The sequence below is a fragment of the Copadichromis virginalis genome, linkage group LG19 (assembly GCF_057382275.1).
Source record: "Copadichromis virginalis isolate Kocher_CV1m ecotype Utaka linkage group LG19, C_Virginalis_male_GT1.1, whole genome shotgun sequence".
Lineage (NCBI taxonomy): Eukaryota > Metazoa > Chordata > Actinopteri > Cichliformes > Cichlidae > Copadichromis > Copadichromis virginalis.
In genome coordinates this window covers 20,715,571-20,740,237 of record NC_140636.1, presented here as the reverse complement: position 1 = coordinate 20,740,237, position 24,667 = coordinate 20,715,571, and the positions used below count along the sequence as shown (strand labels likewise).

General features: G+C 37.4%; 2 protein-coding genes across 3 annotated transcripts; one reads left to right on the top strand and one right to left on the bottom strand.

Annotated features, from left to right (window-relative positions):
- Positions 1 to 14,715: 14,715 nt before the first annotated feature.
- Positions 14,716 to 17,646, bottom strand: LOC146685980 (uncharacterized). 2 transcript variants are annotated; one of them, XM_085442097.1, is made up of 5 exons: positions 17,251 to 17,646; positions 16,111 to 16,361; positions 15,776 to 15,943; positions 15,560 to 15,655; positions 14,716 to 15,108 (listed from the first exon to the last, which is right to left on the bottom strand). In XM_085442097.1, the coding sequence occupies exons 2-5, from the start codon at positions 16,252 to 16,254 to the stop codon at positions 14,794 to 14,796; spliced, it is 723 nt and encodes a 240-aa protein (XP_085298223.1). In that variant the 5' UTR covers positions 16,255 to 16,361; positions 17,251 to 17,646; the 3' UTR covers positions 14,716 to 14,793. The 2 variants fall into 2 exon arrangements, with proteins under 2 accessions (XP_085298223.1, XP_085298224.1); XM_085442098.1 differs by having other exon boundaries at positions 16,111 to 17,646.
- A 3,267-nt stretch (positions 17,647 to 20,913) lies between these two features.
- On the top strand, positions 20,914 to 23,363 carry LOC146685979 (E3 SUMO-protein ligase KIAA1586-like). Its single transcript, XM_085440964.1, has 2 exons — positions 20,914 to 22,301; positions 23,268 to 23,363. Exons 1-2 carry the CDS (start codon positions 20,967 to 20,969, stop codon positions 23,361 to 23,363), a joined length of 1,431 nt encoding a protein of 476 aa, XP_085297090.1. The 5' UTR covers positions 20,914 to 20,966.
- The last annotated feature ends 1,304 nt before the right edge of the window (positions 23,364 to 24,667 follow it).

Genomic DNA, 24,667 nt, shown 5'->3' with positions numbered 1-24,667 from the left:
TTTAATTTATAATTATATTCTTATAGCAAGAGATGGGAATCTAGTCGGGAGACACTTTTTGTGTGTTTTAACACTTGAATTAACACATGACTTTTAAAAGTTATGTAATTCTATTAAAATAAAAGCCCATTGTCTCATGTTCCACAACTTTTCCTAAAATGGATTTATTTATCACATAATTAATTTTGGACTGTGTAGAAAAAAATAAATCATTTATATGAACAATTATATCTAAAACTGCCACCGGAGTCCTTTTGAACCCAATATAAAAGATTCTGTGTAAATGTGCTCAACATTTGCAGCATGCTTGACTGAGTAGCTACAAATATTGTTTACACACATTTCAATATGAAGACTGATTTAACACAAGCCAGAGCTAGTGTGATGTGACTGTGAGATAAATATATAGTTAAAGGATGCAGGATTACTGCAAGATTGTGAGAGATTGAGGAATATTGAGCCAGGACAGAGCTGGTCAGAGTGGAGGAGTTCATGACTGGACATGTGGAGTTGCTGGCTGTGCACAGCAGCAGGGGAACTGAAGTTGAATTGCGAGTCCAAATTGTGGCGTGTTAATCCGAGCAAATAAGAAGTGAAATCCAGAGCAGAGGAGGACTGAGGAGCAGTGCTGAGAAGGGCAGCAGACTGATGCTGAAATTACGATTCAGCAGCAGTACAGCGCTGGCAGTCCTTGGATGGCACGTCAACTTGTAGAGAGCATCTGCTGTTGGTGTTGGCTGTTGATGGAGGCAGTGTACAATATGTGGTAAAACTGGTCTGCAGAGTACTTTTGCTTATGCCAGTCTTGGTCCATCAGATATCCACTGATAAGAGTGAAGGTATAATATAAAAGGAGGTGAACAGAAGCAGAGTTTTAAAAACAATTACGTTTTTAAAAAAAATATTTTAGGTTTTTTTTTTTTCCACACCTCTTTCATTGAACTCAGCTGTTTCTTCCTTCCCTATTCTGGCCTATTTATCAACCAATGGCATTAGAATTCACAACATCATCCACAACCACCGACATGCAGTTGAGATTTGGAAGACTGAGAACCACATTTGTCTTTGGTGAAACCCCTTCTTGGTATTCTGTTTGTAGAGAAATACATACACAAACAGACACAATCACGCTAACATCAATTATACAGGAGACAGCGCAGCGTGGACTATGAGGGAACGGTTGTAGGTCTGGTGAAAAAAAAGATGTGGAAGAGATGATAAACATTCTTGGATTTTTTTTCTAGTAATTTATTTATTGAAATGTGTTTATTTTCTTATAACATCTATGTCAGGTCAGTTTTAAGATGTAAGCAATGACTTGGTAAATCTGTTTAACCACAGCGCTCTGTTTTCATATCCAAGATTCTTTTTTTTTTTTACTTTTCTGTAATGTTCTTCTTCTACAATAATCAAATTCTTTAGATATGTTGGATATCATGTTAGTTGTTGTGCCCTTTATTTGTTTGTGGATTCTGCACTACATTTTATAATTTGCAATGAAATGATCAAACTCACGAGAGAAAGGACATGCACAGTACTAATGCCAATTTCCTCTATTGCAAATTAAAAAAAAATCTCCCCATCCTGTTAATCCTTAGTAATTTGATATTTTAAAAACTTAAAAAAAAACCAACAACTTTTTACTTTTGTTGTTGTGATGTTATCCCAGTCTCAAGACTAGAACATCACTTACCATTGGTTTGTGGAGTTCTATGTGTGTGGAGCATGCACACTTTTCTATCAAGTCTATTTTTTCAAATCAAATAGATTAAATCTATTTTTAGTCTCAAACTGTAAGCTTTTTCTGCTGTAAAGTTTGCAGTTTAAAATAGGAGTTAATGGGGATAAACTTGTTCCTGGATATGGAATCCAGTGGCCATTCAAGGAACTGCAGTTTTTGGCACATCGGAACAAACACGGTGTCTGGCATCCAGTCCCTATAATCAATCAGTACGCTGAGATGGGATACTGGCTGAAAACATAACCAAAAGAAAGTTGCTCATGGGTGACTTAATTTTGATTACAGTACACTTTCTTCTTGATTTTTTCTGTATATGGTCCTTGTATACTGCATAGTGATCTAAAAATAAATATTAAAAAGAAAGTTGGCTCCAAAAACTAAGCTAACATTTTTCCTCTGCCCAGTAGTGCTGTTTCTCAATCTAGTTTATTTTTACCCTGCTTTACCCATTTTTAGAAAGCTCTGATGATGGGATATTGTGCTTTCTCTTGAATATAATATAATGACACTAAATGGCACTCATCCTGTGGTGCTCAAAGCAACAGAAATAATTTGAAAGATCTTGTTGAGCAGTATAATTTGGGAACTATTTTTTTCTGTTTAACCACACTCACCAAATGTGCACAGGAAGTGTGTTTCTACCTGTGACACAAGGCTTATGCTTTGAATGTTTGCGCTGCAGTGTTAACTAGCTTCCTTTTGCATTTAATGCAGTTATGTTTTATTGAGTCATTTATTTCTGATGTTACACTGTAACTATGTTACTGTAACTATCTATCAGTGTGTAACATGGTTACGGTTGGAGAGCTGATCTTTCTATATTTTGCACTTGGTTATATATGGTATTGCATCCATTAATGCAGGTGATTCTCTTTGTTGCTGGCAAATATTTAGTAGTTACATTTGGAATGCTTTTTCTTCTGTTTTACAAAATAAACCACAGATTATTGGTAATTATTAATGGGGTGCAATGCACTTTGCAGAGTAAACAGATGCTCACTGTGCTTGTGGCAATTTAGGATTTTTAAACCAAAAAGGGCTAAATTTGGTTCCCATCTGTTAACAGTCTAAATTACAAGGTTGCCTGAGCTCAGCTGATTGTGACAGCAGCAACACAAGGAAAAGAGGTCATTTAGATACCCACAAGGCTGTGTTAAAGTCATTTGTTATGTGTCATTCTTTGCTGAGCTTAAAGTCATGAAGACACAATGTCACAGCGATGGTCTTGTGCAGCACACTGGGTGGCTGAAAGTGCTGGCAGAGTCAGAGTTTTCTTTCCACTGGTGCCATGTTAAAAATGGATACCCTCTGAGAACAGATGCTCTTTTTGGAGAACCAATACTGTTTTAGTCATCAGGAAAAGCTGCAGACATTGTGATATTTTTAAAAGACAAACAAAGACACATTATGATTCTTTGTTTATGCTTCCTAGCTGTGTTGCAACCCCAGGTCTCAGCTCAGTACGCTGAGTGACAGCCCTGCACAGTGAAGCAAGGCTTTGATTATGATGTTGCTTCCTATCCAAAACACTTCTTCAGCCCTGTTTGTGCATGTCCTTGATACTCAAACCAAAATTGAAATACCATCAGTCATGTCTAAGCGTTGTGATTACTCTGCCATTGTTGCTGTTTAGGCTTTAGTTTCAGAGCTGGTGCAAATATTGTGCAATAATTTTACACACCATAGCTACAGATTAGTTACTGTGCATTAATTTTCATGGTGGTTTATGAATGATAATTACTTGGCATATCAAGCTCAGAAAGGCATGCAAATTAGCAAAGTTCATTAGAGGCATTAGAAACACGTTACCCAATTATGGCTATGCCAGTGACACGGACAAAGAAACTGGATGCACTACCTAGAGGCTTCTTTTCAAGCTGGTTAAAATCCGATAAAATAGCTAAGGGTCGCGTTATGAATCTGAAAGAATAGAGTAAGTGATGCTTAAATTTGTAGAGGTTTAAACTGAAGAACACATTTTTAAGTGATAAGTAAAATTATGTAAACCTGCCCCCCCCCCCCCAAAAAAAAAAAATTAGACAAAGTTCAAATACAGTATAGCCCTGCCATAAACTAGAAGCCTATCCAGTGTATAACTTTAGCCCAGAGACACTCAGAATGCTCCCGCAGACCCCTGCATTACTAATAAATGCTGGTTAATGTGTGTCGGCTCCACCGAGAGCCATACATGTCTCTCAAATCAGAAGAGAAGTATGTCACCATGTGTGGCAGTTTTTTCTTACTTACATTTTTGTTCTTTATTGCATTAGTTTATAGAAATGTGTGCTAAAACTCGACTGGTTTCTTTTTTCTATGTATTTGTTATTTTACTTCATTCTTACCAGGTGTTTAGATCTTGAAATGGGTTCTGAACACAAGAAAGCATGTTCTGCTAGATCCTGGAGATCACTGTTGACTTGCTGTGCCATGATGAAAAAGTTACACTTCATATGCAAATGATTTTCTGTTCATCTGCAAGAATTCTCCACAGTCTATCAACTTGTCATTTTCTAGTTTTCCTTTGAGCACTTGCTTTTTCAGAATGTACCAGCTGTACTAGCAAGCCAACTACATCTGATGTCTCCCTCATGTATGGTTCTTTTTTTCCAGTCTCATTCTTTTCTTCATCACATGCACTGTTATTTCTTCACTCCTCATAAAGACAGACAAATCCCACCTCGATGCAAATGGCAAGTCTTAGCCATCAGTTAGCATTTAGATTTTGATAGCACTTGGCAAAGTGAAACAAATACCTTAATTATGTTGATGTGCCAAAAACATGTCTGTTTTCCTTGTAGCACAGATCATGCTAGCTCAGTGTCACATTCTCACAACTTTTATAGAACAAACTTTTTTTTTTATATTATTAGTCACACAATAGTATGAATGATTACTATTATTGTATCCTTTACATCTTACCCATAAGGTGGGATATTTATCTGAGCAAACAAAGTTTACGTAGACATGGTATAGCAATTGAAAGAATTGCTACTTAAAGGCTTGCATGTGTGTTGAAGTCTACCATTAAGTTTTTCCAAGTATAAGGTCGATTACATTTACAGGATACATGAAATGAGATTTCTGCCAAGTCTGAGCTGTGTGCTTTAATCACTCTTTGTAGCTGAAATATAAATATAATGGATTACTTGCAAGGTGTCAAGGCTATGTTGATTTAAACCTTTAGTGTCTTAATTCAACTCAGCAGATACTCAGTTCGTGTCTAGGCTTCAAAATGATTATGAAACTGAAACGTGATAAAATGAACAGTCTATAAATAAGCTTACTGATATTTGTTGAAGGAAAATAAAGAATTTATCTCTGTGAAATTACCATGAAATTTAAGGTTTATGGTAAAATAACTGTAAAATCAAGTCGGTGAACACTTTTTGTAGATTTTAGAGCGGATTTAAACTGTGAAATCAGGAAGTTAACAGGTACTTGTAAGTGAAGTGAGAAATGCAAACTGATCTCAAGATGGATGTGCTACTGAATGAAAACGATAATACAGCATGAATGTGAACATGTACTCCATGACGAAGTATAAAGGATCTCTCAGCAAGAACCATGCAAGTTTAATTTAAAATGAGTTTTTACTTTTGCGTCTCCGTATCCAGCAAATGATAAGGGGAGGAACGAGAGAGATTTAAATGAACATTAGCTACGGTGAAGCTGGTAGCCTGCGGAGCTGAGGTACAGCTGCAGTGAGGAGGAGGGGAAATATGATGTTATACAGTACATAACCTTAAAACTACGGGAAAGAATCTGCTTTCCCTCATTTTCTTGTGTTTTGGTGTTGGATGGTCATATTAACCATGACATACATTTCAAATAAGGTAAATATATGAGCAACTAATGAGCCGAAGGCTGAGGCTCCAGTTTTCTCTAGTAACATGAGTTATTTTTGTCTACTCTCGGACCTTAATAATGTGAAAGAGAGGGAATTTCATTTCATCTCAGTCACAGAGATCTGGCTGTGAGCACAGAAGCGTTACCACCTGCTGTTCATGCTTTCTGTTTATGAATGTGTGAAGTGTGTGAAGAAAGTTGATGAAAGAGATGATGGCTAAAATGTTTGACATTGTATTCTACTCGCTGCATAGTTGATCAGTGTCTTCACATATTACCTGTTTTTTCTTCTTCTGTCAGCTTGAATTTGAAAATTTGGACAGCTGAATCACAATAGCTGATCTAGAAAAAGAGTACCCTTTTTGTTAATCAAATATTCATCAAAATATAATGACACATCAATATTTAAGAACCAACATTCATCAGCTTGTGCAGCTAACATATAATAGCTAATAATCAACTGTGTAATAAAATAATCAGGATCAAATTTAAAGCTTTATAGTTTTCTTTATGTTTATGTTACATTAATAAATAAATATTATTTGATAATGTAATTGACAGTAAAGAACAAAATTATGAGTTCATTAAGTAATATTTATTTATAAATTTACTAATTGATTTACAGAAAAAAGCATTATACTCATTAAACTAAAAATCAAAATGCGCCATACACCATATTGTAAAAGCTGGCCAGTCAGTCCTTGTGTTCTTATGCCAGCTCAGGTTGCTCTACCTTCCACTGCAAAATACAGAGGTGACCTGAGCAGCTCCACAACAAACATTAAATTCCATCTAATTTAAATGTTTATTGGTTTCATCTGACTAAAGATTGTGCTGCCAATATTCATTAAGTTTAAAGTTGTATACCACCTGGGGTGCAACCTTTTCTTTCTTGGGCAGCAGCCATGAGCTGGATTTTGCAAAGACCTCTACAGAAACCTCTTATTGAAAATTTTTATACAAAACAATTAACACAATGTCCCACTGAAAAACAGGCAAACAGCAAATTGTACATGGTGTCAGTTTTTCTGTTATTGGCAGTTTTGTTCTTCCTATATCTCGAGGAACAGACCTGCCAAAATAAAATGTCATAGATAATGTGTTAGAAATATTAGAATAAAGAATAAAAGCAGCTTGCCTCATGCAGGCCTTCGGCATGAAATTGTATAGTTTGGGTGAATATATTTAAAGCCCATGAGTGATTTCCACCTGCAGCTCTTTACTAGGTTTCCCAGATCTATGGAAAAAACCTGCCAAAATCTGTCAGGATGTACTCGGCCTTCCACAGGATTGATCTAACAAAAACAGCAAAATGTAGTCTCTTTTATTTATGCTGGGTGGTTGCACAGAGAGCAACACTTCTTTTTCAGGAACACTGCTCAGTTTCACACCTGAAAGCTGCCCAATAAACCTGTTGACCACTGGGTGAGGTCCACGCTCAAAGGCATCTCACCTCACTTCAGTGGTTAAGTGCTGATCTTTCACTATCCACATTTATCACTATCTCTATCCAGCCAATTGTTGGATTGAAGGAGAGACCTTCCAGGTACAAGCCAGTTTCTGCTGTTGAGATGCATAATATAAAAGCTGGATTCTAGTTACACCATACACATAAGGACATTAGTGAGTAAAATCTGAAAAATATATTCAGCCATTTTGATATGAGGCAAAAAAAAAGATTTCCTCTATCAGAGTGCTTTGGGCTATACATTCACTATAACAGTCATTTTATAGCTAGCAGTTATTAGCAGTTACTAGTAATATTCAGGCCACAGAAACACTTCTTCACAGCTAGTGCAATCTCTCTACATTTCTTCTTACCACTCAGAGTAATTCTCTATCTACCTCCCAGAGTTGATATGGTCACATTGTGATCTCGGAAGTGTGAGCGTGCCAACATGTCCATGAAACCTAAAACTCATAAAACTCTCAAAGTATGCCTACTGGATCTTAATCAGCTCACCGAGCTTGTCCATCTTATTTTCCAAGGGACCCCACATTCCTCATGATGACCACTGAAACAGAAAATTTATATTTCCTCTCTTAGCTTTCCTCAGCTCCAGCTGTGAAATCCTGTCATCTCCTCCATAGCACCTCTATATCTTGCTCAGGGCAGTAGAACTGTCAGCATGATGAGTTGGTGAAGACTCTCTGTTGCAAAGAGTATAATAAGATGGAAGAGCACAAGTAGACCTGCAAAATTTGACATTAAAAGGCAAAAAGTAGCCATTTGAAGACAATACAAAGAGAATTGAAACTTCACTCTATTTGGTGATAAAACCAATAAACCACTTTCTTTTTTAGACTGCAAAAATTGCTTTCAAAGTCAAGTTTCTTTTTTCTCTTATTTTGCCAGGACACTGGAGACTTAGTCATTTTATATTTTTCAACCATTGTCCTACTTTCTGTTGTCCATTCTGTTTCTGTGTCCATTCGGTTGCTACAGTCATCAACTCAAGCAAACCTGTCTTGGATAGTCAAAGTAAAATAAATTGCTACCAGTGCACCAGTGTAGGATTGTTGCCACATACAGCAGATTTCAAATCCAGGCCCACTTAGGTGATATTTACTGAGCTTCCTCATCTTAAAGTCAGCGGCTTCTATCTCCTCCTTTGGCCAGCTTATTATCCCAGCAGGGTACCTGATCACAGGCAGGGCATAAATGTTGATAGCCATGTATTGAGCCATGTGCCTGTTCATCTTAGCTGCTATGATGTCTGACAGGAGCTTCCATGTGGTACTGGGGCAGGTTATTGGCTTGTAGCTGGATGGGACAGGTCCCTTCTGGGGTTCCTTGGGGATCAGGACTGTCCAGCTTTCGGTTAGCCAGAGGAACTAGCAACTGGTTCATTTGTGCTGCCAGACGTTCTGGAAGTGCAGTCAGCTTCTTCAGCCAGTATGCATGAGACAGGTCGGGGCCTGGTGCTGTCCAGCTCTTTATACCAGAGACCTTTTCTTGGATGTCTGCAACTATGATGCTTACTGGACGGGTATTGAATATTCCATCAATCCCCAGTGGGAACAATTTTTTTCACTACTGTATCCTTAATATTAAAAACACTTCTATAACCTGGAACTTTAAACCTCTGGTGGATTTTTTTGGGATGTTGCATTCTTTTGTAATTATTATTTTTGAAGAACATAGTGAATACAATACTTTCTACTTCAAAACTGACAAAAAAAATCCTCCCACATTATCGGTATCAAATATTATAGTTAAATAAAATTACAGTTCAGTCTGATTATGTGCCTGAAAGTACCGTAGATTGCATTTTCTCTTAGATTGCACTGAACCGATGCACAAAGCTGTTTTACTACTCTTTGCCTCCTTAAGACTCCAGTCTCCAGCTGGAGAAGATTATACAGTAGCTTGATACTGATGAATGACTGACTTTGTGAACTGACTGTGGCTGGTGTGTTTGTCCAGTTGCCCACAAAAATAGCAATTAATTTCTATAGATGCTAAATATAGATGTAACTTCCAGAAGTGAAAAGTGAAGAAAGGAAAACGCACTGTAATGTAAAGTACATTAAAGGTGCTTTCATTTCAAATGCCAGCCGGTGACAATTTGCAAAAAAAAAAAAAAAAAAAAACCTCTTTCACTCAATCAACTCAAAAAACATTTTCCTGAGACATTTTTTGGCCTCATTTGCTAGTTTCAGTGATACTGAATAAAATATTAAGTTCAGTTTGTACATCATGATCAGTGAAATTATCCAGATTGTGGTAATTGGTTAAAAACCCGTCAACCACAAATCGTTTGCCGATAAAAATCACCAAGATTGAGATGGAGAAAATTCTCAGATTCAAAGAATTTTCAGCATATAAATATAATTTAATATCTCAAGGAAATATTATATTATATTTATATTATAAGATAAACATCAGCAATCTAAAGAGCCCCACACTTGGACAAACTCCCTTTTATCCTCCATCAGAACCAGGCTCAGAGAGCGGAACCATTACAACTGGTTGAGGGATGAGGACAGAGACGAGAAAAAAAAGGGATGAAACAGAAAGACGAAGGACAAAGCACAAACTCTGTGAGAGAAAAGTCAAAAGTTAATGACATACAGTAGTACAATATATAAACATATTGAGTGCAAAAACGGGAGTGGAGAAGAAACAGTGCATCATGGGAAGTCACCCAGCAGCCTGAGCCTACACTGACAAACTCACCTTAGTGGTTTCTCTGACTGAATGTTGAGTATTATGAATCAGCCGGTCTTTTCAGTGTGATTGAAAGCCATTCACACCTGAAACATATCCTACAGCTGGTATAAATTGTAGCACTCTGACTTTTATGAACATCAGGCCTTAAAATGAAATAGTCAGAAAGCTTAGCTTAAGAGTGTCTGTCAAGACATTTGATGGCTCACAGTTTGCAAGTGGGTTTCCCACCTGAAAAGCCTGACTCAACTTTTGCATCCTATAAATGAATTCCTCCTTCACGTCACTCTGTGACAGAACCATCTAATTTAAGCAGAGTTATTGTTCTCATTAGGGAGTACAGTCGCTTCTTCCTGTTTATCTGCCCTACTACTGACCGCAGGTTAATGAATAATAATCAGTAATAACACACTAATGATTGTGCTTGGAGGACTTGGCATGACAGCTACTCAGTCAAAGAGGAACACCGCACCCAAGGGCAGCAGAGACAGGGGAAAAGGAAAAACAGTATCCTCCTTTATCTTCAGGATCATCAAGGGTCCTCGAGCCAATTACATTATTCTTGAAGCATTATACACAATTGATTTGTGCCCTGCTGTGTGGGTACAGCCTTGCTGCTTTATGTGAGCAGTGGGTCTTGAGGATGACCATGAACGCATTGGAGCAATGTCTCTCTTTCAAGTTTCCTCTGATGAGCTGTGAAATATCTTCAAGGTATCAAGGAAAGTGGATGCAGCTGGAAAACACTTCTTTCCCCCCACCTTTCTGTGATTCCTGTGATAAAACATGTCAAAGCTAATGCACAGGAAGAGGGTAAAATATCCATATTGTGTAGAAAACTAAATGTTTTCTTCCAGAAAAACTTTAGGCGTGAAATCTGAATATTAGCTCTGGGTGTTAACGTAGAGTTAATGTGTGGAAGAAATGTGAATTCACACATGAAGATGCAGACAGACTGAAAACATCTGAGAAAAAAGGAAAACGGATAAGTAAAGCTGATTGACTTATTATTGTCAGCTGTTGCCTAAATCAGTTGGTTCTTATTACTCACCACAAAATAGTAAAAAAAACAAACCAACATTACAAATTGTACTCTCTTACACGGGTGTCCCTGACCAATATTAACTGCTTTAAAAATAAAGATGGCATGAAGTGATAACTAGCTATGGAAGAAGAAAGTCGCTTTTAAGTTTATTTCTCACTCAAACTCAACCCTGAAGACTTTCTTTCTGGCCCTGTGCATACATTTACACTAGATAAGATGTGTGTTTTGCTCCTTTGTTTTCTTGGGCAGCAGTATAACAGTGAAGACCTGCCCAGTCTGCAAGGCAGGCTACACCATGTATTTTCCACAAGAACCCAAGACCTGCCTCAGTATCCGACCTCATCTCTTTGGTCTTCTCTCCCCTGGCTACAAACGCCCAGTGTGCACAAGCAGCCACTGAAGATGGCGATGACGACACCTAGGGAATTTGTGCAACCTTCAATTTTCTCTCATCTGTCCTTGATGGCAACTCTTAACACTTATGGTGTGCACAATATAATTTTGCTTCCAAGTGTCATATTTTTAGTTACCCCCACTCTGGTAGACAATTTAAAATAAATTGCATGCAGTACAAAAAATCTGATTGCACTTGACATTGAGGACACTGTTCTTCTATTTAGACTTAAAAACATTCTGAATTATTGATTTTTCTTTTGTGGACAACTGAATCGTTTATGATCAAACAAATGGAATTTGAATTCCATTTTGTATTTACACATTTTTGGATCATATCTTTGTCAACATAATATAGTTTAAGATTAAACTTTTAAATTTTTTTTCAGTGTTTTCTAGACAGGCCTGTATAAAACCCAAACATTTTGACACAGACAGTCGTTTTGTGTTGTACAAAGACATTTTATATGTATTCTGTATTCTGCGTGGAAAACTGCCTTAAGATCCATTATTGATTAGACAATTGCTTGACCCTCCTCCTTTTCTTTTCAAGAAATAGCTCCCATGTATTTTGGATGTTGTCACAATACCATTGTATTTTTGACAGCAGGACCCCCTCCTGTTTCTCCTGGTATGGTAAATTGTGATGACTAGTGTTTTGTGCTTCTCTTAGACTTGCCTTTGTATAAATGTTTTGAGAATTAAATTAACAAATGGAGCAGAAAATTATGAATAGAACCTTTTCTCTTTATTGTTTTCAGCTGTCATTCATTTGTTAAGGTAAGTAGGGAGCATCTGCTAGATTTATAGTCAAAAGTCTTTTCATTTAATCAAATAACACATTGAGGTTTAATGAAAATAGAAGAGCAGAAAAATAAACATCAGAAATATTCATTTGTGGAGCACAACCACACGTTAGTGTGGGAGTGTTCTGCAGTATTTTTCAGGAGGGGGGACCTCAGTACATTACACAGCTGCCTGTGTGTTCATATGTGCCAGTGACTAACATCTTCAGCAGAGTGCCAAGCTCCTACATGACAGGAAAAGCCACTGTATTTTTAGCTTCTGGTGCAAAATCAGATTCCCTCCCACCACTGCGCTCAGGTTCATGTCAGGCTGTTTGGAAAAAGACAGATGCATGCAGTGTAGCGTTAGAGTCATTTATGCAAATCCTTCTTAAAATTTACAAATGGCTATGACTGGATGTTAACCATACTGAGAATTCCTTTTTGTTTGTTTAAACTTGCTCCAAAAACAGAACCAGTGTAATGAACTGACCGCAGTAGTGACTTTAAGGCAACAACAAAAATTTGTTGTGGCATTCTGACAACTTCTTTGGATCCATCTACTTTGGTGTTACTCCCACACTGTGATGGTGTTTGACATGGGTCAGGAAAGGTGAGTTATCAGCTATAGAACTTCCAGTCTCCTTGTATTGCGCCAGTACATAAGAAGATTATATCCATCTCTCCATGTCCACACTTACTTACGCTGTCATTTCAGCGGAGGATTATCCTGATCTGCTTATGGGGAAAATAGGATTTTAGTTACTGTACTCTTCAAGTTGCTGGAACATGCAAAATGTCATTTTTGCTATAGTTTCATAATGAAGTCTTTAGTACAGACTTCATGCAGACAGATTTAAAACCATGGGCTCTGCTAGACATATAGTCTTTCTTGAGCTGTATATAAGAATAATAAAGGATTAATAATCAAGTAAGTCAGCCATTTTACATTAAGTATATAACTTTATAAACTAAAATTAAACAAAGAAGAAGTGGTTTAGGGCATTTTAATTGATCCACAAAAAGTCAGAGGGAGCCAACAAGTATTTTGTAAAAAATATAAAATTCAAATGACATTTTAAGAAGCCTGAGCATGGTGGTGCGTTGGTTAACACTGTTGCTTCACAGCAAGAGTCCGTTTTCGGTGCATACAGAAAGGCCCCGGCCAGATGGTGGAGTCGACACCATCTGGCCGGGGCCTTTCTGTGTGGAGTTTAAATGTTCTCCCCGTGTTCTCCCTGGTACTCCCGGCTTCCTCCCAAAGTCCAAAGACATGCAGTTAGTAGTAGAGTGCCAAGGTTAATTGGTGATGCTAAATTACCCGTAGGTGTAAATGTGAGTGTGCCCCCCGAATCCCTTATAAGGATAAGTGGAAGCAAATGGATGGATGGAGGAGGCTAGGTACTAAAGAGTAAAATAGTCCTCAAGCGCAATTTTAAAATAAAGGAAACTATTGTGTGAATCCATAATTATGAATAAAGTAAAATTTTACTTTTTAGAATAATGTATTAATCCCTAAGGAAATTATGTGGTTACAGTTGCGCCAAGACAATAAGAACAGTAACAGACTGAGCTAAATTAAATAATACAATGTATTACAAAGTACCAAGATGTAAGAAAAAAGCTCTACACTGTAAAACCCAATAAGTTAATTTTACTCAAAACTTTTGGTGAAACTGATTACATAAAATATTTTAAGTAACTAAAACTTAAAAATAAAAGTTAAATAAACACACTTTATTTATTAGCTTTAGATAAATATTTTTAAGTACCATTGATAAATGTTTTTATGTTATATCCACATTTTTGGTTTAGTACTCTCTACTTGATATTTTGAGTTTCAAGTACAAATCTAGCTCAAGTAACTTTAAGGAATTAATTTTTAGTTTCAAAATGTTAACCATTTTAAGCTAATACAACTCAAAAATTTTAAATACAAATGCTTGTAATATCCAAATCTACTGTATTTTGAATTTGATTTAAAAAAAAAAAAAGTGCCCAAAATAATTACACTTGTAAAAACATAAGACAGAAAATATAAATTCAAGTTACAGATTTATTGAGTTACTTTGACACAAAAAGCCCAAAGACATAAATCCACCACATTTTATAGGGAATAATGTCAGAAATTTTGGCACAAGGTTACAACATGTTTTAAGAGTATTCAAATTTGATTAACACATGAGTATGGCCTTTTTATTAAAAAAACAAACAAAAGGAAAAGAAAATCCTGCATTATTAGGTGGGAAAACCGAATGAAAGTAATAGTATAGTGCAGCTAATACACTGAAATATAATTGGTAACCTTTTTAATATGCCAGTACTGTGGTTATGCAAAATGCACATTTGTAGAGTGCAATCACAGTCTCAACAACAAAGCAATAAAATTTTAAATAGAAAAATACTTCTTTAGAGACATAAACAAAGTGTTATAAACCTCCTTAGCGCCTTATGTCAGTTATGAGTAGTTCAGGAGGAACGTTCCTTAAGTGACATTCAAGATCCCACCTAGAAGCCAGAAATGAGATTGTCCTTCATTTTCTCTATAGATTTACAGTTATCTGACTAAAAACACAATCAAAATCAACTAAAACACAAGTGATGATGGGGGGAAAAAAATAAATAAAAATAATAAAATCACCCCTTTTACTTTGGATGTGGCTTTTAGATAATGAAGTATGAAACAGAGTCTGCAAAGATTTCTTTATTCTATTCTCTCTTTTTATAAAAAAACTTATCCAGACTTGGAAACATGATAAACTGAATTACTTGCTTTAACAGGCACTTGAGGGCTGTGTAGGAATCCTGGACATTATTCTGCTGCCAAAAGATCATTTTTAAGACTCAGCACTTTGGGCTTCAACTTCCCACCCTTCAGACCCATCAAAACTTTCTGAATAAAGTCAAAAATGTTGGCCAAACATTTTGGGTAGCTTAGGTGCAGGACGTCAGTCAGTCCAAATATTACTAGAAATGCATCAGCCAGGGTGGTGAAAACAATGATCATGTTACCCTCGACCAAAACTGCAGTCTTCTCAGGGCAGAAGAATGTTGCATCGCTGGAATTGGCTCTGATCAGGAGTCCAAGTGGCACTTCACTAATATCTGGTCTATCAGAATGCATCATCTACAGAAAACAAAATTACTACATGTTAGTGCATTCCTATTTCTCTTAGTTTCATCTATACAAGTCACATTTCTGGATTATTACTAGCTCAGAAATCAATTGTTTGAACAACAAAAAAGCCACAACACACCAAGATTTGAGAAAACAAACTGACAAAAATAGTACTTTTAGTAAAGCAAAGTCATACCTCTTCGTAGCAATAACAACAGAAAGTCAATAGGAGTTATATATTTTTTTTCATTTGTACAGTGATGTATGGTTGGGCTAGGAACATTATAGAAGGTCTACGCACATTAAAAACATGTAGTGTTTCCATTATGTGACATGGACACTGTTGTAGACAGATCCAAGCATGGAGATGCTTCTCAAACTCTCAAAGTGTCATAATGTTTTGAGAAATCTAAACAAGGATGCTACTAAGATATTGTTCACAACTTTGTCCAAAACTTACATCCCATGTTTTGATGAAGGTAGAGGTGTCTTCGTACAAATAGGCAGAGAGGGCATGAAGCACACCAGCACTTTGGGCATGGATATCAGCTTGTTCCTACATCACAAGAAAATTTTTATTTTAAATTATTGGCTAACCTAGTCAAGAATGGTAATTAAAATTGAAAAATTGATCAAATCAAATGAAGCTCAAAAAACAAGACAAAAACTCACTAACCTGGAGATTATAGCTTCTGAAGAGCTGAGACAGGACATCAGACACGTTCCCTGTGCAAACAGCTTTCTTTCTGAATAAGCTCTGGAGCCGGGGAGCATGTTGGTCCAGCACAGCATAAAAGTGGTTCTTCAGGTGGAGGTTTGTAATCCTGTGGAATTCTGCACAGATCTGAACACACAGGATACATTTGTGTTTACAAGTTTCAATTAGTCTATAAATCTTTGCAAAATACATCAAAATCCTTACACTCCAAAGGCATAATTTGTTCAGACAGGCCAGATAACAGGGGTTGATATAAAATACATCTTGTTAGATACATCTATATACATTCTTACCTGGGACTGGGATTTCAGAGTAGGCCAGCAATCCAGGATCTGACCTACTGGTAGGTCATCATTGATGATCTCTTTGCATTGCAAGGCCAAAGTTGTGAGCATCAGCTTTGTAATCAGGATTCTTTTCACTTTTCTCGACTTCATCTACAATCTGTAGTCTTAGCTGGTCAAGGTAAACAGCATCTTCACCCCTGAAAATTTACTTCTGCCCTGGCATGGACATAACAGTAAAACACAGAAGACAAGACAGACTACACAGAGAACAGAAAAGACACACAACCAAGGAGACACAGATGAAACATAACCAGCCCAGAACTCAACTAAACCTTAACTAATAATAACAACAATACAAGAACTTCACCTCATTTCAATATAACATAAGAAAGCAAAACTACAAAATAAACTCAAAATGCTGGTTCACAGACCCAGCCCCTGACAGATAAAAAACTAAGTCTTTCACTAATGAACACTGGGCATCAGAATAAAATAAAACGAAAAAATAACTGTTTGGTAAATATATTATTGATGGATTCACCCTTAAGCTAACCTAAAATAGACCAGGCACAACAATTTTACAGTTCAGAAGATTCTACATTTCAACTTGGTATACATAACTATTTGCAATGTAAACCAAGTTCTACCGCGTAATTATGTAATGATTATTCACTGCTTTTGTAAGTATGTCCTGTGCCTACAATTTTGCTGCCCCAGTTTTAATATGTACAACTCCAGAGAACTAAACGTAAGTTTTAAGTTCCACTAGTTAGCAAATGGGCTAGCCAATATCAATATCCACGTATGCGCTAAGTGTGAAGCAGCGCAGCAGTGCATATTGATTCAACAATTTAACCACAAGGCAGTTTATAATCTGCAAATCCAGAAATGCCTTCTAAAGACTTCTTTTAAAATAGTAAGAGATTAGAAAAGTTATTAACACATTATTAGTCCCAGGGACTAATAATGTGTTATACTAAATATGAGCGTATTAGCATAATTCATGCAAACACTTTGGGGCCAAGCCGACATGGATAAAACGACGCATGCATGTAATTCTTAAATGCCTGCTAGAGTTGTACATTTATGACGATAAAAACCCATATTACAACGGAGAACTATAGTTTCAGAAAAAATAAAACTTACCACAAAGCGCTCCTGAAGATGCCGCGAAGGCGGTAAATGCAGCTAGCCAAGTGCAGAGGGTTAGCTGTTCCAGTTCAAAAGTCCGTAACATACCATAGCATGCCCTCCTTTATCCAGCGTCAAAGGCAATGCCGCAAAAAACCCGTTGACAAATGTTTTTATTTCTGTTCGGATATTAACGTTCCACAAGTTTCTTTCGGGGTAATGAGCGGGCATTCGCACTCGAAGCGAGGAATCCAAGATGGTTGCCAGCACTTCATAAAGAAACAGGTGGCCCACGTAGGTACGTACGTAGGCACGTAAGTGACGTCAGTGTTAAAACTCAAATTATTTGAGCGCAATGCTAGAAACTAATCAATATATTCAAGTACTGATAACTTGAAAAAACAAAATTGTTCAAACTAATCAAAAAAATAAAGGTGTATGAACTTATAACAGGTTTTTAAGTAGTTGGAACTCATTTCATTTATCAAACTATTACTATTCGGTCTTACAGTGTAATATGTACAAATAGCTCAATTACAAATATCCAAAATAAAAGAAAGTATGAAAGAATAAAATTGAGAAAAGCTTAAAACATCAACGAATTGAATTACTAAATGACTAAGGGGAGACGGTATGAACACAATTTAATGAACACACACACTCACGTACATTTTTATATTTTAGTGAAGACATCTCACTGAAATAATGCTTTCCCTAGCTACTTACCTTAACCATCAGTCTAATTCTAACCATAACCTAATTGTAACCCTGACACTAAAACCAGATTTTAAGCCTCAAACTTGTGGGGGTGGGCATTTTGCCCCCATAACTGACTATTGGTCCCCACAAGTATAGTAATGTGCCAATTTTCTGTCCTCACAAAGATGTCTAAACAGGTACACACACTTGTTGCATCTTAGATCTTTACACTGAGTAATATAGTTGCATACCCTTGGAAAAACAATATTTTGTTTTTTAGTACAATGAAGCAAAGTGGTGGATTATTTAACCAACACGTCAGGTCCTTGTTCAGACCCCTGGGAGATGCCACAGTTTGCTGAAAGGAAAAGATGTGGTCAGAAAATTTCAATTTAGTTATATAAGAACTAAATCACTGTAGAAACATCCTAGGTATGCCATCCTGGCGATGCAGCCTCTCAATCAGAATTTTATATTTCAGTGGTACCAAAAGTGCACTTAAGTCAAGCAGTAAAAGACTGAACATTCACCAGTGTCAGCAGTTCCTAAAAGGTCATTTAAAGTTCATTTGGGGACTCTGTTAAGAATAGTCTCAGTACCAGGGGCGGAGCGGGGGGGTGGCTTACGGGGCTTAAGCCCGGGTTGTTTTGTCAGAAGCCCGGGGTCTTTTGGAGTGTAATTTTTTCATAGTTAGATGTCTGGCTGACAACTGTATAAAACAAAAAGTACACACAATATTCGAAGCACATAGTGCACACTGTGGGAATTTACGACTGTGCGTGAATCCCCCCCTGATATTGGTATGATCCGAGCTCAGGCACTAAGCGACTGAGCGAGGGGGCGGGGGGAGCTGCTGCCCGTGAGTGCGCTGTTGGAGAAACAGAGCCAGCCATACTAAGGAGAGCTGAAGTTTGACCAGGTACCAAAGCAAATCATTCGTACCGTACAAATAATGTAAATATGACGGTGCATCACGAAAGATTGATATCAAACTGATCACTTGACCAATATTACGTTACTTGCTCTTCAAGTGAATCAACAAATGGCAAAATGAAAAGCCGAACAAATGCTATTTTTTTTAGAGAGTCTTAGCTTACGTGTGTTTATTTCATATTTTCAGTTCTTACCCTCCCCGACTAAATCGGTTTCAGTTATGTACTGAAACATAAGAATGGACATTAGAGGCTTCTTTCAAAGAAAAAACTCAGGTAAATGTTATTTTATATATTATGCTTTGTATGTTGTTCAGTATATTTCTATGCAAAACAAGAGGGATTTCAGTACACAGCAGGATATTCACAGTTGTAACCAGATATTTACATACACTTTAGGGAGAAAACATAAAATATTTTTACTGTACAACATCAATTTAGAGTAAATTTTTGTTTTAGATAAATATTGAAATATATTTTGAATTAGTTAAATTTCAGAATAAAGAGAGACAGAGCTTTCTGTTTTTTATCACTTTCATCAAATGTAGGAGTACATGTACACTAAATTTATTGTTAATTAATAAGAAAACTGCAGACGATTCCATTCTGAGCTGAAGAAGCTTCTGATAGGTTAGTAGAGTCCATGTGAGTAAATTGGTGGCACACCTGTGGATGCATATAAGGCAAAACACAGAGCCTGTTTCTTTGACATGGGAAAATCAAGAGATATCAACCAAAACAGCAGGAACAGAACTGTGGAGCTCCATAAATGTGGCTCAAGTTTGAATACAATTTGGTGCCATTTGCAATTAAGAAACACAGATAGTTTCTCTCTTTACTCTTAAAGTTAACAAATATGTTTTTATATTTATCAATCTAAAAAAATAAACATTTAGTCTGATTTGATGTTACAATTAAAAAAGTGTTTTTATCTGAAGAGTAAATATCTGGTTTCAACTGTATATTTGATGATTGTCAGCACAAAGAGGGAGAGAGAGGAGAACGAGGACAGAACAGATGAACAAGAGCAGGTGAGACACACATGTTAGTCAAATGGTTGTTTACCAAAAGTATCACCGTATCATAGGTCCTCATGTATCTCGTACCTAGTGTTTCTTTTTAGGTTTGTTATTTTTCAAATTCTGTATTTATTAAGTTATGCAGGCTTGTTTGCACAACAAGGCTAAATAATTATATAAACTTTTCTCAATCTAAATAGTGGACTTTGGTAGAATTAAAAAAATAAGTGTAGTGCAGGTCTATGATGATTTTTAGTGCTACTATCATCTAGTTCTGATTCTGGTTCTGTCTTGGTTAAGTCCTCAGTAGTCCTGATTTTGAACTGTTGTAGTCCTGTTTTAATTCTGGATCAGTTCTGGGTCTGGTTGAATTGGGGTTTAGTCCTCGTGTCTTGATACAGCCCTGACCTTGTTCTGCCTTGCTGCTTAATTAAAAAACTAGTTTAAGGTGTCCTGCACATGTGATATATATTTTTCCCTATATGAAGTCATTCTTTTTTGAACAGAGCCTATTAATCTTTCAGTCATTTCTACACCCCCCCCCCCCCCCCCCCCCAAAAAAAAAAAAAAAAAAAAAAAATCCCACATGCATACTACTCTTTGGGCTAAGCCCCGGGTGTTTCAAATGTCTGGCTCCGCCTCTGCTCAGTACTGTGGTTAAACTTTTCATAGATGTTGTGACTTATAACTTCAAAAGGTTTTGCTGTGAGAGCAGTGCTTTAAGTGGGCCGGTACGCGCCGGTACTCAGTACCGACACTTCTAAATATAGCTCTTGAGAGTACCGCCACCTCTCCATGCGCCCAGAACGTGCTTTTAGCGTACCGGTACTCTCATTTGCACATCTGTTATAATCGTTTGGCTGCGCTGCCGCTTTTCAGAGCGCCCTTCACAAGCACGCTTCCTAATTCGTCCCATCGAGAGCATAGACTACATTACCCATACACCAATGTGTTTTACAAGTGAAAAGCGCATGCGTCGCTTTTGCCGTTGTCATATCAACAACTCAACGTGGTCCGGAGAGTGTGTGTAAAACGCGCAAACAGCTGCTCGGTTAAAATACAAAAACAATGAACACTTAATATGCTCTCCTGGCTTCAGACTCTGAGTAGTAAAAGAACAAGGTCAGAATCAGAGGACTCGCTGGCTGACACCCCACCAAGCCAGAATGATATCGCTGCAGGTCAGACGCAAGCTAATGAAAGCTGCACTAGTGCCGCAGCCGCGGACGACGGCACTTTTTGCGACGACGAGGACGAGAATGATACCATTTCTACCGATGACAACAGCCGCGTTAGCGAGCATGAGTGGCCAGAATGTTGGTCCCAAGCACAAAGCCGGTATTTCTCCACAAATTACAAGTGGATGATCAGCAGAAATCAAAAGTTGGGTTGTAGTGTGTGTAGTCAAGTTTGTGCTTGCGTGGACATGCAGCAAGGGCAGAGAGTGTCGCAGGAGTGGAGTGGGTGCTTAATCTCGTCTTTTGGAAGGGACAAGGCTGCACAACAAAACTCACTACGAAAGAAAATAAAAGAGCACAGAGACTCAATTTATCACAAGAAAGCAGTTGAAATAAAAGAGAAGGCAACACAAAATACAATGCAAAAACACATTGAAGATATGAGAAAGGCTGACTACGCTTCAACTTGCAATGTGTTTAGAACAGCTTATAAGATTGGCAAGCATGGGCGTCCCTTTACAGACATGCCAATAGATGTCCAGTTGCAAGTCTTAAATGGTGTCAAGATGGGCAGAGTTTTGCACTCTAATAACGCATGTGCAAATATACTGGATCACATTGCAGCTGAAATGAAAAAGAAGGTAGTCAATGACATAGTGATGAATGAAAGAAAATTGTGTGTGCTCATTGATGAATCCACTACAATAAGTGGAAAGTCTGTGCTTGTCGTGTGCCTGCGGTCAGCTATTTCCAGTGAAAATCCAGACACAATATTTTTTGAACTGATTGAGCTGCAGGGGACCACAGCAAAGGACATCACTGAAGCACTGTTAGGATGTCTTCATAATAATGGCTTTGACCCTCACTACCTACAGGAACATTTGTTGGCATTTGCTTGTGATGGAGCCTCAGTGATGCTTGGGAGGAAAGCAGGAGTTGCTGCGCAGCTTTGTTCCAAATTCCCTTACCTGTTTGTCTGGCATTGTTCCAATCACAGACTGGAACTGGCAGTTTGTGATGTTTTGAAGGAGGTAGGAGGAATCAACCACTTTAAAATATTCTTAGATCAGCTTTACCCCCTTTACCATGCATCACCAAAAAACCAAAGGGAGTTAACCGAGAGTGCTCACAATGTTGGACAACGTCTCCTTGTGATAGGCCGTGTTTTATCAGTGCGTTGGGTTGCTTCAAGTGAGAGAACAGTGAAAGCAGTATGGGAGAACTACCAGGCTCTGCAGGTACACTTTACAAGTGCTGCTGCTGATACCAGCAGGGACTCAAGAGAGAGCAAAATACAAATTAGTTTATAATTTATTTTATGTACATTTTGTTAAAAAAAATTTTCAATACCTTTTTGCACATTTTATTTATGTTCAGTAGCTCTTTCTAGCTCAAGCAAATCCACAAACTAATAAAATGATTTATTATTTTGTATGAGGTTGTCTGTTGACTGTTGTATATAAAACCCATTCAATATAGTTGTTGTTACCTCAGGGGAGGCGGAAAAAAAATAGAGTACCGGCACCTCTTTTGGGCCACTTAAAGCACTGTGTGAGAGGTAACTTTGAAATCAGTCTGTAATTGTTGGAGCTGGATGGACTGATTTTATTGGATGCACTGTTCAAGCTTGTACAGCCCTGTGCCCTCATACAAACATATTACATGAAAAACTACTCTGCACCAGAGTTTGAACATAATTCTTGTTAAATAACTGGTGATGACAACACATATTTAGACTCCTTACTTTATTTAATCCTGGTTTTAATCTTAGTTCAAAAGCTTTTGCATCAAAATATGAACTTGTCAAAAAATTAAAGGAGCAATTAGAAAAGAAATTATATCTCCATAGGTTAAATAAATAAATAAATAAAAATAAAAATCCTGGATATCTTTACTGGATAATGTGTTAGAGATTAAAGATGCCACATAGCTTGATAGAAGTGAAAATTATCAACCTACAGAAGACACCCCCAAATCCTTTTTTTCTGTTATGTGGCAGACTAGATTATTTTTTCAATGCTGTTCCAATGAAGCAAACCCAGATGTACTCAGTAGTTTGTATGGACCCCATGTACTTGTTTGCATGCCTGAAAATGTTGTGCCATGGTCCTAATAAAACAAACAATGGTGTCCTAAGGTCCCAGATCTGGACCAGGGCATCACTGAGCTCCTGGGCAGTCTGTGGTGCTCTCATCTGTGAAAAGCACAGGGTGCCAGTGGTGGACCTGCCAATTCTGGAGTTCTATGGGACATGCCAATCGAGCTGCACAGTGCTAGGCAGTGAGCACAGGGTCCACTAGAGGCTGTCAGGAGCTCAGGCTAGTCTCATTAGGTCTGTTTCATGCCAGTGACCTGCTGGAGGTACCAGGTCTGTTGAGGATTATGGATTGTGCTACAGCCTGTCCGTCCCTCCCTGAATAACTACCTGGCTCCTTGAATCTCCTACATGCCCTGAAACCTGCTGGGGAACACTGGAAACCTTTTGGCAATGTACATCCCCGTAGCTTTGTGCTATGGGCTCATGCTAACAGTAGTGATACTGACCACAGTCAAATGCAAAACTATTGAACAAAAGGAAGTCAGAAAAGATCAGGAGGGAATAAATGTCAGTGGCCTCCACCTGTAAAACCATTCCTGTTTGTCTCACTGTTACCCCTCTAACTGACTTGCCTATACTCTGATTAAGTGTTCCTTTAATTTAGTTAAGCAGGGTAAAGTACCTGAAATGGAAGCATTCATTATGCCTAAAATATATTACTGGATCAAATCATTCACTTCTTAATGTGTCTATCAATGTAATATTGCAGCAAGAGACTACTTTAAATAATGAGTTTTACCCATAAAAACAAAGCATAAAATATTAGTAAATTTGTATTTTTTTAAATTTTCAAAATAGTACTAATGTGAACAATATTTGGCCCCATAATAGAGTGAAGTGGCACTAGAAATTAGCATAAGATAAATATACAGATATAGATTTTGTACATTAAAAATGTAAAATGCAAAATGTACGTCATTAAATGTACGTTTTGTTACTGATGCTTTCCCTGCATTAAATGAATGAGACTAACCCTCGATACCACATAAGCATTTTATCAGAATCTTCTAGATTGCTGGGAAATCCTAAAGAAACATTCATCACACTTAAGCACACAGATTATTTTGAGAGTAGAGTTGAAACTTTGAGGTTTAGCTTGAAATACTATTTTGAGAAAAACAATCAAAACAATATTTTGAGAGAAAATATGCAATGTGGAAATTAACACACCCTACAAAACACTTTGTGTAAATTAGTTAATGCTTCAGAATCTGTTTAAGTAACAAAGAAATTATTTCTCATTTAGCACATAAACACAGAATGGTGATGAGCACCAGGACGTCACAACACACTGTAAGAGAGCTGATGAAGTTGTTTCACTAATTCATCTACAAGAGGCATTTTGTAACATGTTTAGAAGCCATGACAGGTGTTTGACTTTAACCTCCTAGGACCTGGCGTCCACAAATGTGGACATCACATTTTGGGTTATTTAGACCAAAATACTCAATTTTGCTCTACAAGGGCCTGATATCCACGTACAAGGACATTATACTGCTACCGTTC

What these genes read in the sequence shown, in the direction of transcription:
- LOC146685980 (XM_085442098.1), bottom strand. Translation starts at nt 16,254, where the DNA reads ATGAAGTCGAGAAAAGTGAAAAGAATCCTGATTACAAAGCTGATGCTC. An exon ending in CTCTGAAATCCCAGTCCCAG is followed by an intron (nt 15,944 to 16,110) that starts GTAAGAATGTAT and finishes CTGTGTGTTCAG; the next exon opens with ATCTGTGCAGAATTCCACAG. An exon ending in TCAGAAGCTATAATCTCCAG is followed by an intron (nt 15,656 to 15,775) that starts GTTAGTGAGTTT and finishes CTTGTGATGTAG; the next exon opens with GAACAAGCTGATATCCATGC.
- LOC146685979 (XM_085440964.1), top strand. Translation starts at nt 20,967, where the DNA reads ATGCTCTCCTGGCTTCAGACTCTGAGTAGTAAAAGAACAAGGTCAGAA. An exon ending in AGAACTACCAGGCTCTGCAG is followed by an intron (nt 22,302 to 23,267) that starts GTACACTTTACA and finishes ATCTGTGAAAAG; the next exon opens with CACAGGGTGCCAGTGGTGGA.